The sequence below is a fragment of the Zonotrichia albicollis genome, chromosome 26 (genome assembly GCF_047830755.1).
Source record: "Zonotrichia albicollis isolate bZonAlb1 chromosome 26, bZonAlb1.hap1, whole genome shotgun sequence".
Classification (NCBI taxonomy): domain Eukaryota; kingdom Metazoa; phylum Chordata; class Aves; order Passeriformes; family Passerellidae; genus Zonotrichia; species Zonotrichia albicollis.
Window position 1 is genome coordinate 4,211,207 of NC_133844.1, and position 17,553 is coordinate 4,228,759.

General features: G+C 44.5%; 1 protein-coding gene across 3 annotated transcripts in view; it reads right to left on the bottom strand.

Annotated features, from left to right (window-relative positions):
• Nucleotides 1–17,102, bottom strand: part of PPP2R2A (protein phosphatase 2 regulatory subunit Balpha) — a 39,628-nt gene extending 22,526 nt beyond the window's left edge. The window contains exons 1-2 of one of the 3 annotated variants that reach the window (XM_014272324.3): nucleotides 17,072–17,102; nucleotides 13,513–13,587 (exon numbers count right to left, since the gene is read on the bottom strand). In XM_014272324.3, coding sequence (XP_014127799.1) covers nucleotides 13,513–13,587; nucleotides 17,072–17,087 — 91 coding nt within the window. In that variant the 5' untranslated portion in view covers nucleotides 17,088–17,102. Of the gene's footprint in view, nucleotides 1–13,512; nucleotides 13,588–14,198; nucleotides 14,323–16,021; nucleotides 16,418–17,071 lie in introns of those variants that run through there. The other 2 variants (XM_074558884.1, XM_005494469.4) reach the window with 2 other exon arrangements.
• Between the last annotated feature and the right edge of the window lie 451 nt (nucleotides 17,103–17,553).

A 17,553-nucleotide genomic window follows, 5' to 3' on the forward strand; every position in this document is an offset into this window, starting at 1 on the left:
CTCTCAATGTGCCTCCAAAGAATGAAAAAGAATGTTCATGAAATAAAAAAACGTGAACAAGCTCAGAAATACCACCTAGGCCTTCAAGAGGAAAAGGGTGTCAGCAGTTCAGCTGCTCCTCCTACCAAGAAAGACGGAGAGGGTCTATTTACAAGGGCCTGGGGAGACAGGACAGGAGGGAATAGGTTCAAACTGAAAGAGAGTAGGTCAAGATGGGATATTGGGAAGAAATTCCTCCCTGTGAGAGTGGTGAGGGGCTGAGATTGAATTCCCAAGGAAGCTGCGGCTGCCCCAGACCTAGAAATGTCCAAGGTCAGGTTGGACAGGGCTTGGAGCACCCTGGGCTAGTGGAAGAAGTCCCTGCCCATGGCAGGGGGTGGCACTGGATGGGCTTTAAGATCCCTTGCAATCCAAAGCATTCCAGGACTCTGGGACTCCAAGCTGTCCCCAGTTCCCAGCCCCAAGTCAGAGCTGATCCCCATTGCAGCCCTGGGTGCACCCCACACCCCAGGGCAGGAGCTCCTTCAGCAGAGCTGAGTTCACACACCCCAGGCTCTGGGCAGTGAGGATCTGAGGCCCTTCTGACACTGCTCAGTGGCCACAGGCAAAGGTTCCAAAGAAACATCCAAGAGAGAGAGGGATCTGCCCTGAGACAGAGTCCCAGGGATCTCCTGTGGGGCTGCTCTCTGACACCTGACAGACACATCTGCTGTGGGAACCAGGGCTTAGGGACACTCCAGAGTCCCCACTCTGAGCAGGGATTGCTCAAATGCCAAAGTTATTTTTATGCTCTTTGATTGCTTTTAAAAGGGGATTTATTCCATCTTAGAAAAAAAGTTTATGAGCAACAGGACCAGCAGAGAATCTGCCCTGTGACCCAGGTGAAACACAGAAGTGTTTATTCACCTCTTTTCTATTTCACAGGATGTTTACAAGTTCCTCCTCAAGACTACAAGTTACTCAAGACAGCTTACACCAATTATAATTGAATATTCTATAAAATATTACTGTATTGCTTATTCAGGTGGGTGTTTACCTACACAGCACTGAAAAATACAGCCCATCTCCCAGTGCAGATATTAACTCATATAACAAACATCCAATCAGCACAAATTTTGATGTCTGTTCATGGAAAAAATAATTAATTTTAATTTCAAGTTGTATTTACTGGAACCCTAACCTAATGCTTAGTTATTACCTAATAGCTTTTATTTTAAAAAATCCAGAAAGAGAATTTACTTGCTTCTCCTCATATTTATTTTTATTATCCTTTTTTCCCCTATGCTCAAGACAGGTGATTTGTGAGTCCTTGGATCTAATTTGATTGGTAATTATTTACTTTTAAATTCCTGCTGACAGCCCCTACATAACCCTATAGAAAAATTCCTCATATCCAGCACACTATCTACCAGAAGTACACACTAATAACAGGCTAAGCAGTCCCTCAGCAGACCTTAGCTCAGATCTTTTCAGGGTTTGTTTGTGTTCCCAAGTAGTACAGAGCTATTTATGGAAAAATCTCTGCTGGAATCACAGCCAGAATTTCAATAGGCTGCACAGCACAGAGCAGCCAGGAGCTGCTGCTCTGTTTGCAAATAACAATATATTTGGAAATAACATACTGGGCCATTGTTCTGCACACGGAGAAAAGAAGCCTTCAGGCAGTGCCTTTCTTGTCACTGAGAAAGCTACAGACAGAGCTCTGCAATACCTTCATTTTCTCTTTTTGCTGAAGCCACTCCAGAACACACACCACAGGTTAAAATTTAGCATTATTACAGAAAAAAACCAATACTTCAGCAATGCCTTTCAAAATTAGAACTCTGTGAGTCGATGGGAATTCCTGTTTTAGACATAATAAAAACTCCTCAAAACTGTCCTGCTGTTTCACTTTCTTCTAACACATTCTTGGACCAAAAGATTGATTTCAGGTGCAAAGCTCAGGCCAAACATTTGGAGGCTTTTCATCTCGGTGTGTAGAATGCAGGAGGCTGCTGTGGCTCAGCCAATGCATGAAGTGCCTCTTGTAAGCAAGAGCAATGAAATCAGAAATTGCTCCTGGCCAGCAGAAGGGCAGGAGGGAGGGCAGGAGGAAGGGCTGCGCTCCAGCTGAATCTCAGGCAGCCTGCTGGGGAGCACAGGGCCTGTGAAGGTCACAAGTACAACTGAAGTTTCCAGCAGAGATAAATACACAGCTGCATCAAGTGACTGGAAAATCCAAATTTCCCATTACTTGCCCTCACTCTGGTCACTCATTCAGCTCTCAGTTGCCTTTAGTACCTGATGCACCTTCAGTGGGGTTGGAGCCCTGAAGAACAGCCCTCCATGGCCCGGCTGCCCTCTCCTCCCCCACCCCCAGCCTGGCCAGAGCTCTCCTGTGCTTCTATTCTGGCCAGGCACACATGCTTCAGCTTCTTTGAAAAAAATCCTCATTAAACAGAAGCCAATTCTAATTTCTGGCCTGGACTTGAAGAATCCCAACACATGGAATCTTGACAACTCCAAGGCATATTTATAACACCACTTAAGATTATATATATAGCCCACTAGTCAAAGCAAAATACCAACCTTTATTTTTAAGTGTTTGTTTCAAATATGTCTGTTTATAGACCAGGACCTTTTCTGTGGGTTTTGGAAGAGTTGTATAACAGAATATATATTAAAAAATTATATATACATGTGTGTGTATATATATATATGTGTATATATATGTGTGTATATATACACATATATATACATATATAAATTACATTTATAAATTATATATACATATATTAAAGAATATATAATTATATATATTATATACAAATTATTATATAATATATATAATTATATATTATATAATGTATATGAATATATATTATATAATTTATATGTTATTTATAAATTATATAAGATATATTTTTATATATAATTATATAAAATTATATTTATAAATTATATATAATTTTAATCTTTAAATATATATAAAGACTAAAATTATATATTTTTTACATATATATATAATTTGTTCATATATGTGTGATATATAACAAAGTGGAGTATTTCAGTAGCGTTAGTGTCCTGCAAGACTGTCAAAGATCACTACAAAAAAACTATCAAAGGTTTTGGAACCTTATTTTAGGAAACACCACACAGGTCTCACAAGTAGGGAAAATAAAGTAGGGAAGGATTAAAATGACTCCAAAGAAAACAATTGCAAATAATTCCTTTCAGTTATCTCCATTTCCAATCTTCCATCCGTCTCCCCACTATGCCCTGGAACAACGACACTGAAATTGAAACTTTGAAGTTGGCAAAAAGCAAAAGAGTAATAAGAGTTCTGTAAGAAAAGGGACCTCAGACCAAAGACCCTGGTAAGAATAAACATGAACTGGAAGATGCCAGACTAAAACCATGGAAAAAGAATTTCAGTGTATACATGAAAAAGTCTATGGCATAAAGAAACGCTTATCTTGACAACTCCTGCAAAAGGCCAGTGAGCAAGGAACAGGAAGGAAATGCAGGATCCAACCCCCCCCAGGCATTTTCTAACACAGACACGCTGCTAAGCAGAGTGCAGAAACAGCTGGCAGCAGCACTGCACCCTGACCTGGCTGCACAGCTGGGGATGCCAATTCAGAGCCAGCAGAATGATGGGCATCCTCCAGAAACAGGCAGAATATTCTCTGACATTAATATTCTAAACAGGCAGGTGTTTGGTACTGCCAGGCTTGGGATGAGCTTCCTCAGGTCACAGCAAGCAAAAGCATCCCCAAGCTGCAGGGAGCCAAGAACCTCATGTGCAGAATATCCAAGGATTTTGTTTTGTTTCAAACGCTCTTTGTCTTCCTCCTGCCCTTTCCTCTGAGGCACCTCATTACTGGGAGACACAAACGAGCTGGGTTAAGCACAGCACGTGTCCTGCTGCAGGAACACAGCCCTGCTCTCAGCTCCTCCTGCTTTCCCAAGCAGCTCACCACTTCCAGAAGGATCTGGAATCAAATGAAAGACCCTAGGGATGCTTCTTTAACATGCACACACACAAAAGAAAGGAGTGTAGGATTTAGCTTAAACAAACAAATAAAAGTAAACCAAAACAATGACACAAAGCTTTGAGGAGAACTGACTGAAAAAAGGCAGAAAGGATTATACAGAAAGTTTTAAACTTCTGGGCAAAAAGCCATTCCTGCCAGTTCCACATTCCAGTAAAACAGCTTATGAATGTTTGACTATTACCTCTATAAACAGTGCCATTTTCTCACTGCTGGGCTATAGAATGAACACTGCAGGCTTCAACCTCAACTGCTGCTTGTTCATACTGATCCATGAGAAGAAATGTCTTCAAGTCGAATTTTCATGTGAAAGGCAGACTATGAACAAGCAGGGATCAACTGTCAATGTGAAAAGGCTGAGGAGGCTGAATTGTTCCCAATTCCACAGCTCCCCATGCTGCCTTAGAACATTACCAACTCTCCAAGAGAAGCAATCCGTCCTCTCAGCTCTCATCCCATTCCTGTAGAACTCCACCTATCCCACCACAAACATCTGCTAAAAGTTGGACAAATTAAGTCCGGAGAAGCTGATGTGGAATAAAATGAATCCAAAAGGGATCCCAGAGATGTAATTTTCATTTGGGTTGGTTTCCCCAAGTGGCCACCCTGGAGCTCAGGGATGCCCTGGCTCAGCTGAGGGCACTGACAGCCAGAGGCACCAGGAAGGACCATTTCTCTCATACTTGCAGTGACAACAAACCTACAGGCAGGCTGGGGTGCAATCTGAATTCTAATTCCTCTTCCCACACCAAGGTCACACTTCAAAACAAGCAAAACTGGGTATTTATTTAAAAATAATCCAAGTTTTTCTTTATTATCTTCAATATTTCTATATATTATTCCCCACTCAATGCACCAAAAGCAGAACCAGAGAAGTCAGGGGCTTGTTAGGCAATTCCACTGGAGAACAGCCCAAGGACTCTCAAACAAGTGTCTTTGAGTCATTATATTTTTATGAAAGCCAAAGCTTTATTTCAGTATGTAGCTCTTGTCCACTGGATCAATTCACTCCCAAGTTATCTGAAAATAACGCAAGACCCTCAGACTATATTTATAAGCACTATACACAAACATAGCTCATGACTTCTCCAATCACCATTGAACAACAGCACAAATGACAGCTAAAATAACTGCTTCTAAGCATCAAATAATGGTCACTGATATACTTTTTATAGTCATTGAAAATAGAGTTACTGGCATTCAACAAACAAGAATATAATAGAAGTTACACTGTATTTACCATATTTTAAATAAGCAACTATAACATGACGTCTCAACTACCTCAACTGTTCCTGAATTAGTGCAATTATCTCTGCTCAGGTTCTCAAAACCAGAGTGCCAACTGTGTATGTCTGGAGCTCTCATTACTCCCAGAGCATTAATTTAAGAACTGCAACTGAAAATGCAAAGAGAACATTTCCACACAAAACACCTTCTGTGTATTTGGGAAAATCAATCTCTCCTACAATACAACTCTTTAAAACACTTCTTTCCTGACCCTAAAATTTTCTTCCAAAATTAGATGCAAACAGAACTGCCTCAGGGACTGCACATGACCTAAATATGCTGGTTCCCTTCATGGTGCTGTCACTTGGGGATGGTCGAGAGGAAAATCCATTTTGGTGAAGAATGGCTGACCAAATGAATAGCTTCTCCTCCAGTGCCTAACAAAGGATTGATAAGTCAGGAGAGGGAAGCGAGAAGCTTCCAGCCACTTCTGTTTCTCTCACTGGATTACAGGCACACAGAGAAGCCTCAAATTGTTTTCAGTAACATCAGAGCACAGCAGCAGAACCTGATGGTGGTACTGAATTTCAAAGGGAAATGAGCAACCCAAAACCTTGCAGCCACTGCAGAGCCAGGCAAGAGCACCCTGATGGAACAGCGCTCCACAGCAGGCCCGTGTGGGAAACCAGAACGTGAGCAGCACTATATTCAACTAAGGAAATCCTGCTACAGAAAATGATTAACAAGTGTGCACACACAAGGTATCAATATTTTACCTTTTAAGACTTTTTTTTATGCTTTCCCCATTTTCAAAGACACAGAAGAAGGCAATGTCCCATCTCGTTCCAGTTTACTGACACACTGACCTTACAAAAGCAGCATTTAGCTGGTGCATGTTGCAAGGGCACAACTGAGCTGTGGCAATGTAACAAAGCTGTAATTACACGTGTTCCACTCAAGTTTAAAGCCTAGAAAACCATCCCTGCATTGTTATTGTGACTGCAAGAGCTACCACTGCTTCGTGAAAGAGATTATTCCAAATTGGTTTGGATTAATAAATACTTCCTGCATTTGTCTGCTTTCATCTTCACTGGAACAGGGTAACAGTTCACATTCACAACCTAAACATCAACCTAAGCCAAGGCTTTTTACTCCTTTCAATAACTTCTTTGAGTGCAAACCACAGTCCCACGTGACTGCTGAACACTCATTTGTGCTGCTAAACTTTTCACTCCACACTAAAAATACTGTAGACACAGTTATGGTGCTGCATATACTACAGAGCATTGAAAACAGGAGAAAAGGCCTGAAAAATACCCCTAAGGCAGTTATTAAAACATCTTCTAGAATGAAATTATTGTGGGAGCACAGTGTTTCCCACAGATGAAAGGACAAACTGCAGCCTTCACTGGGTACCATCAGTAATTGATGTTTTTGCTCCACGAGGCACACAGAGCAGATTTAATTGCATACACACTTTAACAGCAGCTAAAACAAAGGCTGACTAATTCTGCAGCATTTCATGCAAGACAATACATCCATTTAGGTGAAGATGAAACCCTAAAGAAGGGATCCATTTTTCAAATCATATTAATACTGATAAGACACGACAAGGGAAGATTATAATTTGTCAGATTATCTTTTTTTTTAAAGTGCTTTACAATAAAGCAATCAGTAATAACCCACCTCCCATTTAATTGGTATTATTTCCTACAACAACTTCAAAGAAACTTAACTTGAACTGATATTAATAAGTTACAACACTGATATTAACATTTTACTAACAGAGCTCAAAACAACAGTGAATAAATCCCATTTCCACAGACTGCTTGTGTGGACACAGTGGGAAACCCACTCCATGTGTACTATAAAAAAGTACATCACAAAATAATTCTGATAGTGTAACAGTGATTTTTATTGCTGGCCTGCAGATAGCACATATTCAAAGTATGGAACTTGAACAGTAAAGGTTTAAAGTTCTTTTTAGCAGCTGATTTTACCCTTCACAGCAGCACAGCACTCAGAGATCAATCAGGGTCCTGCACTGCCTTACTCTTTTGTAAGGTCCTAAAAGAGACCAATCTTCATCCAGAGCTCTTCCTGCTCCTCTGAGCCACCTGATCCCTCTCCACACGGGCATGAGCACATGCAGAGCTCTGACAATCTCAGCAGGGCTCAATTCAGCCCAAAAACAATCCAGTGAAAACCAAGATTTTACCAATTTTTCAGCTGGATCAGCTTCCCCAACAAATTCACCGTCCTCTGAGGTGAGCAGCCATGCCGGGGAGTGGGAAGGAGTGCCTGGAACAGAAACGCTGCCAAACGCGCAGCTGGGCCTGAACAGGCAGGGGAGGGGAACAGAGAGGGGGCGGGGGCACGGCCACTGCGGCTTGGAACGGCAACAGCGTTAACCCTTCATTGGACAGAGAGAACAGCCTGCAACAGCCAGCGTTAACCCTTCATTGGACAGAGAGAACAGCCTGCAACAGCCAGCGTTAACCCTTCATTGGACAGAGAGAACAGCCTGCAACAGCCAGCGTTAACCCTTCATTGGACAGAGAGAACAGCCTGCAACAGCCAGCGTTAACCCTTCACTGGACAGAGAGCACAGCCTGCAACAGCCAGCGTTAACCCTTCATTGGACAGAGACAACAGCCTGCAACAGCCAGCGTTAACCCTTCATTGGACAGAGAGAACAGCCTGCAACAGCCAGCGTTAACCCTTCACTGGACAGAGAGCACAGCCTGCAACAGCCAGCGTTAACCCTTCATTGGACAGAGAGCACAGCCTGGAACAGCCAGCGTTAACCCTTCATTGGACAGCACAGCCTGGAACACCCAGCGTTAACCCTTCATTGGACAGCACAGCCTGGAGCACCCAGCGTTAACCCTTCATTGGACAGCACAGCCTGGAGCACCCAGCGTTAACCCTTCACTGGACAGAGAGCACAGCCTGGAAAGCCCAGCTTTTAACTCTTCCTTCAGCTCTGCATCCACTGGGAGATTTAGTCTTCATTTTAGCTCTTCAAAAATACATTCTACAGCTACCACTACAGCAGAAATACATTCTACAGCTACTACACTTTTCATGCATTCAAGACAAACTGCACCCATTCCTACAGTAGAAACAGCCAAAGCAGAAGCATTTAGGTAGCAGCCATAAGATGAAAAGCTAAAAAGTTTCACAAAGCTGATGCAGAGCTGTTCTCCATCCAGATCGCTGCTGACAGCCTAGCTTGTACTCGTGTGTGCTGTGGAGTCTGATGGCCTGATCACACTCTAGCACTGCATTTCCAACACAAAAGCCTTTTCAATAACTCATTTTTAACTTAAGACAGATCCCAAGAACAGCAATCCCTCACAGAAGGGACAGAGAAATCCCTGAGTGACAAGCTGGAGTGCCCCAGCTTCCAAAGCCATGCAAGAGAGAGAACTGACTTACTTCTGGGGAGCTGGACAGTCACTGCCTATTTATCTGCCTGCTAAATGCTCTTTGTCTGGGGACTGCACACTTGGAATGCACACTCCAGTCCGTGCAGAGCAGCAGCTCCTAGAACACAGTAGCCCATTTCTCTCTCCAGATACGTTCTCTGAACAGCTGAAGAGCTCAAATACAGAAGCACACTCAGGAATACAGAACAGGACTGTAACCTTGGCTCTTTCTTTTCTCATCCACAGCATATTTCAAACTAGCTCTTAAAAACAAACCTATTCCTAGGCCTTGCTCCTTGTCAATGATGGTACCTCATGAGCATAGAGAACATAACCACAGCTCTTAAAACCCAAATTAGCTTCCCTCCCACAACTATATCCCAATCTTCCCTCAGCAATATTATTGCAACCTCACTGTCACTCATTCTCTGAGAGTTTTTTCTCCTCTCCAATTCCATCAATCCTCATAGAAAGAAACCACCAGAAAAACAAAACAAAAAAAAACACTAAACAAAAAAATCCCAAAGAAAAACCAAAAAACAAGCCACCAAACAACCAAAACCCTGCAGATTGCAGTAAACAACCTTTTTATAGCCATCCATATTCCTGCCTTCACTCCTCTTTATTCAGAAATAACACTTTTCATGCATTCAAGACAAACTACCATTGCTGAAGCAACATCAGTCCCCATTGCTGCTCTGCAATTCTGAAATCTGTCAAAAGTAAGTATCCAACTACATCTGACAGACATAACACACCTAGAACCAAACACAGAAAGCATTCCTGAACCAGGGAAATGCCCAATTTTGTTTCAGTCTTTTACCACACACAAGCCAGGGACAGAATTTTATCTGCTCATCATTTTCACTCTAAAACAGACACAGCCATTCTTGGCTCTAAGAGAAGACATGAAGCAAATCACAGAGAATTACCAAAGCATCACAGAATCACAGAAAGGTTAAGCATTAAGCATAAATAAAGTTGGTAATAGCAAGCACAGCAGATATTCAAATGCTTCTTTCAGAGACAATTTGGGCACAAAACAGTTAAACAACGTGCCCAAGATGAGCAGTAATCATTCCAGGTTAAAGCTTAGGACACAAGTTCTGGCTCCCAGCCTTGGACCTGGACTATGAGACCTTTGCATATCTTTGAATTACACCTGAAAGAACATTGATAGAGCTGCTTGACTCTTCTCCTTCTGCTGAGCAATTAAACAAATTGACTGAATGAGTTCTGAAGTACAAACTCACTCCATTAGGCAAGTGTGCAGTTTGCAAAGGCAGTTTAAACTCACAACTCTCAGCTGCTCTAACTGCAGTTGCTATTATGTCACATTCTGAAGAACAGCAAAAGAGTATAACCAACAAAATCTTTGTAATCCTTTTCTATAATTATCCTCATAAAAGAAGCTTCCACTAAGAAAACACCAGAGTATTTCTGGACAATTAAGTCTCACTTGTACCGAAACTGTGATGGCACAAAAGAAAGAGATCTGTATATTACAGACACTTTTGATAACCTGATAGTGAACTTATCACAAACAAGCACTCTGCATTCTCCACCCCAGAAGACCTGGCTATGAAAGTCAGTAAGGAGGAAAGCTCTTTCAGAGAGGCAGCACACACTACAGCAACCTTTGTCCTCATGCAACACACTGATAAATCACTAGAATCAATTAAAATTAAGGACCAGAGTTATAATGAAGCTGACACTGGTATTTCAATTTATAAGCTGATTTCTGTGTTTAACTGTGATCTGACACAGCCAGGCCACAGCTTACAAGCAAGGGTAAATTCCATACATGCCAAGGGAACAGAGGCTACTTCTGCCCCTCACATTCACATTTTCAGTAGAAAAACTTCACCACAGCAGTAACAGACGCAGGTCCCACATGCAAGTTCAGTGCCATCCTTCCCCAGGCTTTAGTGACACAATTTCCCCCCCTTCCCCTTCCATGTCACATCCATCCATCACACAGTGGTTCAAAAGCCAGAAAATTAAAGACTGTGTATCAGAGTTCATGTTTCAGCCACCAAAGCCACCAAATATTGACTTTGTAACAACTAGCCAGCCTAGGGCAAGTATCTAAAGAACTACAGGTGATACATGTGATGGGAAGGCTGGAGGTCAGCTCGGGCCTGATCCATACTGGAAGCTACAGAATAGCATTTTTGACAGGCTTTTTAAAGTTGGTGCAACTGTTACTGTATTAAAAGTGTTACTGTCCAAAATGTTATTCTCCACGGGCCTGTTTTATAGACAAACACCACTGCAGGGAGACCCCTGAGTTTGTATCCCAGTGATTGATGCAATTAAATGATCTCGTTTTCCTGGTTCTCTCTCCTTTGGTTTTGTTCAGGACAGCTTTCCAATGTAAATATTGCAACACTAAGTTACCAACAGAAGGAAAACAGAAAGTAAAACTCCCAATTCTTTACATTTGTTTTCAGTGAAAGTTCAACATTCCACAACTAACTGCTGTTTAGATTTTGAGCTCTGTAGCCGTTCCAAACTCAGACCTTCACAGCCTTGCACACAAACTGGTGCCGTGCTCACCACAGGTGTGCCTGGAGTGCAGATCTGTTCTCTGGCAGCCCACAGTGGTTCCAGAGTCATTACAGCTTGAGACAGGAAGATTTCCTTTAGCTTTCTCTGTGGGCCTGCCCCAAGAAAGCAGAAGGAAAGGCAGGGAACAAAAAAGGTCCTCAGACTGCACTTGGACCCACCATCAGTTTGGCATTGGACATTCCAACAGACCAGAAGCTGCTGCTCCAGTTGGTGCAAGAACCTCACAAGGCTCCATGTCTGTGTGAAGTGAACCTTAAAGCCAGAAATATTGCTAGGAAATGGAAAAATGCAACCATCCTGATACATAATGCTTCCAACAGAATTACAGCAAGACACTGTGATGTACAACAAGAAATCAATAGACACAACTGCTTTCACCAACTTCCAGTAGGGACTGTGGGAGCCAGACACACGGGAGTAGCAGAATTTCAGCTCCACACAGGAATTACAGCCAAGCACAACATCAACAACACTTGGGATCTCTCCCTGGGCAGCTCAGTTTCACAGCACCTTGCAGTATAACACACTTTGGACCTCAAGACTCATCCAAAGTCAGGTATAGCTGACAATGAAACAAAATTTCTCTTCACTCTTTGAGTCACAGAATCAGAAGGCTACACTGTCTATAAACCAAAAATGGGACATTGTTACAGTGTTTTGGAAACCAAACTGCCTGGCACGCTGAAACTGAAGCCAGTTAATTCTCTCCAAGGCTTCCCTGCAGTCCACCCCAGGATTGCAGCAGTGCCCAGGGCAGCCCCAGCCTGGCAGAGGCACAAGGCTGGCAGGGCACCTTTGCTAACACACTAAGGGCAACGCTTCAAAACAGCTCAGTCTGTCCTTCCTATTTCCTCACTTCTGCATTTCCAGATCCCTGTAAAGGCTTTTTTCTATACCTATATATAAGTTCACTACTACTAGAAGCATATCAACATCTATCTTAATGAAGAATTATTTGCAAGCATCACAACTTCACCATAACCACAACTTCTGCAATACTTGCAGAAGGATTATTAAGGATTTTGTTTGATATGTAAATAAAACAAAGATTACAGAACTTTAAATCTGTCAGGGGAAAAATTATACCACATTTAACAGTACTTTTGAGTTCAAGCTTTAAAATCTACTTCCTGAAAAATTTAAAATTAAACTTGAAATTGAAATATATTTCTCATTTCCAAAAAATATATTCCAACTTGCAAACAACAGAAGCCTCGGGGCATAGTTTGCCACATGCTGCAGCTAATAAATAAAAACAATTCAGTTCTGTTTATACCCTTATTTTCTTTTGGCCTTTGCAAGCTACTCTGAACCACATGTCAAGCAGAGAAATAGTGGAAACTGTAGTTACTGCTTTTCTAAATATAACACTCATCTCACTTGTATGCCAGAGCATTCAAGATATGCAAGAAAAAGAAAAAAACCCAGGAATTACATAAGTGGCAAGGCCAACTGCTTGCAAAAGACAACTTTTAACTCATGAACTTAAAGGCTGCTTGGTGCCAACAGGACTTTATGGCCAAAGAAATCCATAAGTCAGGGGATCTTTCCTCGAGGACAATCACAGCAGAGATTCTGCTCTCCAGCACAGAGAAAAGCACTATTCCTCCAATGATCCCTATTCCTCCAATGATCCCAAATCCAAGGAAAAAAAAAATTAAAAAATCAAACAGTGCAGTTTTTGCAGTGAAATTCAGAGGCAGCCATCTTAGTGTAACATGACACTTGTCACTGCCAGCTTGGAAAAGTTTCAGACAATTTCCAGTATTATTATTTCAAAGCCAAAGCTGCTCCTCATGTATTAAGCAGGCATGCACAAATATTCAGATTTCTTCTGCCTCTTGTTAATGGGAGCTAGAAAGATTGGGGTAATTACTTCATCTAGTACTTAGATCTTCAAAGAGCACAAATGTTAATTCTAGCAACACCTCCTTGAGGAATTAAAGCATCACAATCCCCATTTTGCAGATTAAGAAAAAACACAAATCAAAAGCCAAAAAATCTGAAAAATATGAACAATCTTAGAAAACAATTCCAGCAAAAAAAAGTCAGGAAGCCTGAACTTTTTTACAAGAGTGTTGAATGATACTTTCAAAGCACAGTTTAAACCTGAATCTGGATATGGGAATGCACAGGAAATGTCCCTTTGCTTTGCTCAACGTGCACTCAGTGGCACTGGGATACATCCACATCTCCCCACCTAAGAAATGGTTAAAAAGTCAGAAAACAGTAAAAAATATTACTCTTACCTTCTGCTACATCATCATCTACAGCGCCTTTCACCTGAGAAAAACACCACTGAATGTCATTTCCTCCTCCAGCTCCTAAAAAAATGAAAACAATTCAATAAAACGAGCCCCCCCAAGAGCAGCAGCACAAGCACACAATGGTTCCAGATTGCACATTTCAGAGCCTGTGCACGCCCACTTCCTCAGCAGGGCCGAGGCACAATCACACACCACCCTCCCCACCTTTTTCCTTTGGATATTGTTTTTGTCAGCCTTCAATGCAGGGTTTGTCAAAAACAGGGAAGCACAAGCAGAGTAAAAGCTTCACTCAACCAAAGCTCGCTGGACTGAGCAACATTAACTGAATTTAAAATTCAAGCGCACTATCGGCTGTGTTTCACACAAAGCTTTGAGCAGTCAGAACCCCCCAAACACACACACAAACGACTTAAATAGAAACTCTCAGAGCTGTGCTTTTTTAGAAAATTTCAATCTCCCAGCCAATACAAACCAAGCACACAACTCATCTCCTCCTTTCACTAACCCGCTGCGCCGACCCTATGCACTCAAGGCTAAAGAAAAAGAATTTTACCACAATTTTAGAGTTTCTTCGCAGAAGTAATGAAAGCAATTAGCAGCCTAAAAAAAAAGCAGCAAATCCGAGCAGAAAAGCAAACAAGCAATCGGAGGAGGACAAGTTCTACTACCGTAGAAAACGGATCGGAGAGAAAACTTCAGGAACATTACTGCCTCGGCTGAAGGCAGTGATTCATTTGAACCGTGCCACCAAAACACACACCAAAAATCACCACCCATTTCTTTTGCATTTCATTCTGAGCAAATCACTGCAGGGCTGAGGACATACAGGAAGAGCCAGAAATGGGCTTGCCTCAGTTGTTTTTTTTTCTTTTTTTTTTTTTTTCCTCCAAAAGCCACTGTCAAAATGGAACTTTTCCTCCACACAACTCAAACCGGCTGAGCAACAGATGGCATTTACACATTAATCCCGAGCTCTGGTAGGGCTTTGGAGATAACAAAGAATGCAGGAGGAGACTCTTCCCAAGTTAAGGGAGTAAAAAAAACTCAAAGAGAAAGAAATCAGAAGCCTGAAAATAATCTTTCCAGAAAAGATGAAGCGCTTCAGAATAAGAAGTCCTGGAATAGAGTACAGTTTGCATTTTTCACTTGCTATAAATTCTTCCCTGAAGGATTACATCCAGCTGCATAACCTGAGGAGGTGAAGGCAAGCAACAGAACCAAGTTATGCAGGAGATGGCAAAATGCTTTCCCTCCCCCATCATTCCCCCAAAATCCTACAACACATTCTCTTCGCTTCAACTTCTTCATTTGTCATTTAGCAGCCAGCACCACAGCAGCACTTAAAGGGAACAGCTTGGAGAGAATCACTGCTCCTGCTACTTCCAGCTCAAGCCCTCTTTTCCATACAATTTACATGAACTAAGTTGGCACTTTTTTCCCCCCACGACTAAAACGGCAAGAGGAGGGTGGAGCATGTGCATATGGTGTAGGGGGGAAAGGCAAAGCACAAGCCTCACAAAGCCTCCTATGCTTTGCTCCTCCACATGCAAAGCACTGAAAAGACAATTCATGTGCAGAGGAGGGGGATGAATAAATTTCCAAATGAAGAAATTGCAAGGAAAAGTAAGAGGGAAGAGATCCATTCTGCACACACACTCCCAAGCCTAAAAACTTCGGGATGTGAAATGGGGAGCAAGCAGTGGAAAGAATGGCAAAGAAAACACAGCGAGACCTGTGCTGTTTAATTACGCCCTGTGCCAAATTTTACTGGCATTTGCAGATGCTCAGAGGCTGCTCCCTACAGAAGGGTGCGACTGCAATCTGGACACCGCCTGCACCTGGAACCTCTCCGTGCACGGCAGCACTTCTGAGAAATAACCACAAGCACCGACCCCAAAGCCTCAAGGGGGAAACTCTTCACCAGAGCGTGTAGTGACAGCACAGGGGGGGAATGGGCTCAAACTCAAAGAGTAGGTTGAGCTGGGATATTGCGAAGTAATTCTGCTCTGTGAGGGTGGGCAGGCCCTGGCACAGGGTGCCCAGAGCAGCTGTGGCTGCCCCTGGATCCCTGGAAGTGTCCAAGGCCAGGCTGGACGGGGCTTGGAGCACCCTGGGATAGTGGAAGGTGTCCCTGCCCATGCCAGGGGTGTGGAACTGGACAGGTTTTAAGGTCCCTTCGCACCCAAATCATTCCATGATTCCACGAAAAGGCAGCAGACCCACCCTGCCTGCAAGCTCTTCAACTCCAAAACACACCACTTCCCGCTCCACCTTGCTTCTTCCATGCTTTTTTTTTTTTTCCCCCGAGAACGGAGGGAAGGAGGGGTGGGTGGGAGCAAAGCACGAATTCCCACAAGAGAGGATAAAAAAACCCACCCCACAACCAGCAAGGCGCAAGCGAGTCGGAATAGGAGAGGCGGCCGGGAGCCAGGGAGGCAGCGGGGAGAGCCCCCCGAGCCACGCCGGGGCAGGGGGGGCAGGCTGCCCTTACCTGCCATGTTGTGCTGGCGATAGCGGCCGCGGCGGGTCGGGCGGAGCGGGCTGCGCGGGCGGGGCGGGCGGCGCGGGGCGGGCGGCGGCGGCGGGCGGCGATGGCGGCGGATAGAGGAGGCGGCGGCGGCGCGGCCGCGGCGGGGCTGGGGCGGCCCCGCTCCGGCCCCCCCGGCGGTGAGCGTCCAAAATGGCGCCGGCAGAGCTGGGGGTGACGTCAGCGCGGGGCGGGAGCGAGCCGCCCTCAGGAGGGCGGGCGGCGCCACCATGTTCCTGCCCAGCTCCTGTCAGCCCTCATGGCGGGGGTGCCGCTCCTCAGCTCGGCATCGATCGGCCGCCTTTAGCCCGGCTCCACCTGCCCTCTTGGCGGGGCTGCCGCCCCTCAGCCTAGCATCGACAATCCCCATGGCGAGGCTCTGTCGCTCATGGGGGGGCGGCTACCGACCCCCGCTCAGCTCGGCCCTTGCCCGCCCTCATGGAGGGGTTGCCGCCCCTCAGCCAGGCAGGCATCGATCGGCCGCCTTCATGGCGGCGCTCCGTCCCTCAGCTCGGCCCCAGCCCGCTGTCACGGAGGTGCTACCGCCCCTCGGCCCGCCGTCGCCCGCTCTCAGCCGCTCCGCGCTGCGTTGTCCGCCACCCGCTGCCCCCCGGACTCCCCCGCAGGAAGAGCTTCCTTCCTTGACCCCTCTCCCGCAGGCTCGCCCTTCATACAGCCGAATATCCGGAGTTGGAAGGGACCCACCGGGATCATCGATCCAGCTCCCGGCCCTGCACAGACACCACAAAATCCCACCCTGTGCGTCCCTGGCAGTGTTTGCTCAAATGCAAACGGCCTTGGGGCCGTGCCCACTCCCGAGTACCTGTTCAGTGCCCCTGTTCAGTACCCACCGCCCTCGGGGGGAAGAACATTACCCTGATAATCCCTTCGTGTCTCTTAGAGCATCTCCCTTTCACTTGTCCTTTGGTTTTGTGGTTTGTTTTGTTGTTTTTTTCCCTCCCCCCTCCCTTTTGCTCCCTTCTGCCATTTCCCCGTGCAGCAGCCACACATAACCTGTTCGCTTGTGCATTTTCCACCCCCTTGGATGCTTTCCACAGTGTCCAGGGCTCAGTCTCTGATTTCACTCCGTTCTCATTGCTATTCCCTGCATACACCAGCCATGCTCCTGAGCCATTTTTAGCCTCCATCCACCTTTCACACTGAGAGCCAGCAAGATCCACAAAGAAAGGCTTTCAGCCGAGCCCAGCTTGGCTCAGCTCCTGCTGGCTCAGGAAGGATGGAGGCTCCTTTTTAGCTTGCTGGGTCCCAGTTACAGTCTCGTGTGTAGTTAACTACAGGACTGGGATAATTAATTCAGTACAATCTATTTAAGATCTTGTGAAAGTCATCAGTTTCCCTTAAAAGATGTTTGTGCAAACATTTTCTTCTTGGGCTGGGTAGATCTCGCTAATCCAGATTTCACTTGGAGATTCATAAGCTCATTCTGCAAACCCAATGCTGCCACAAACTTGAAACGTGACTTGGAATAAGCCTCC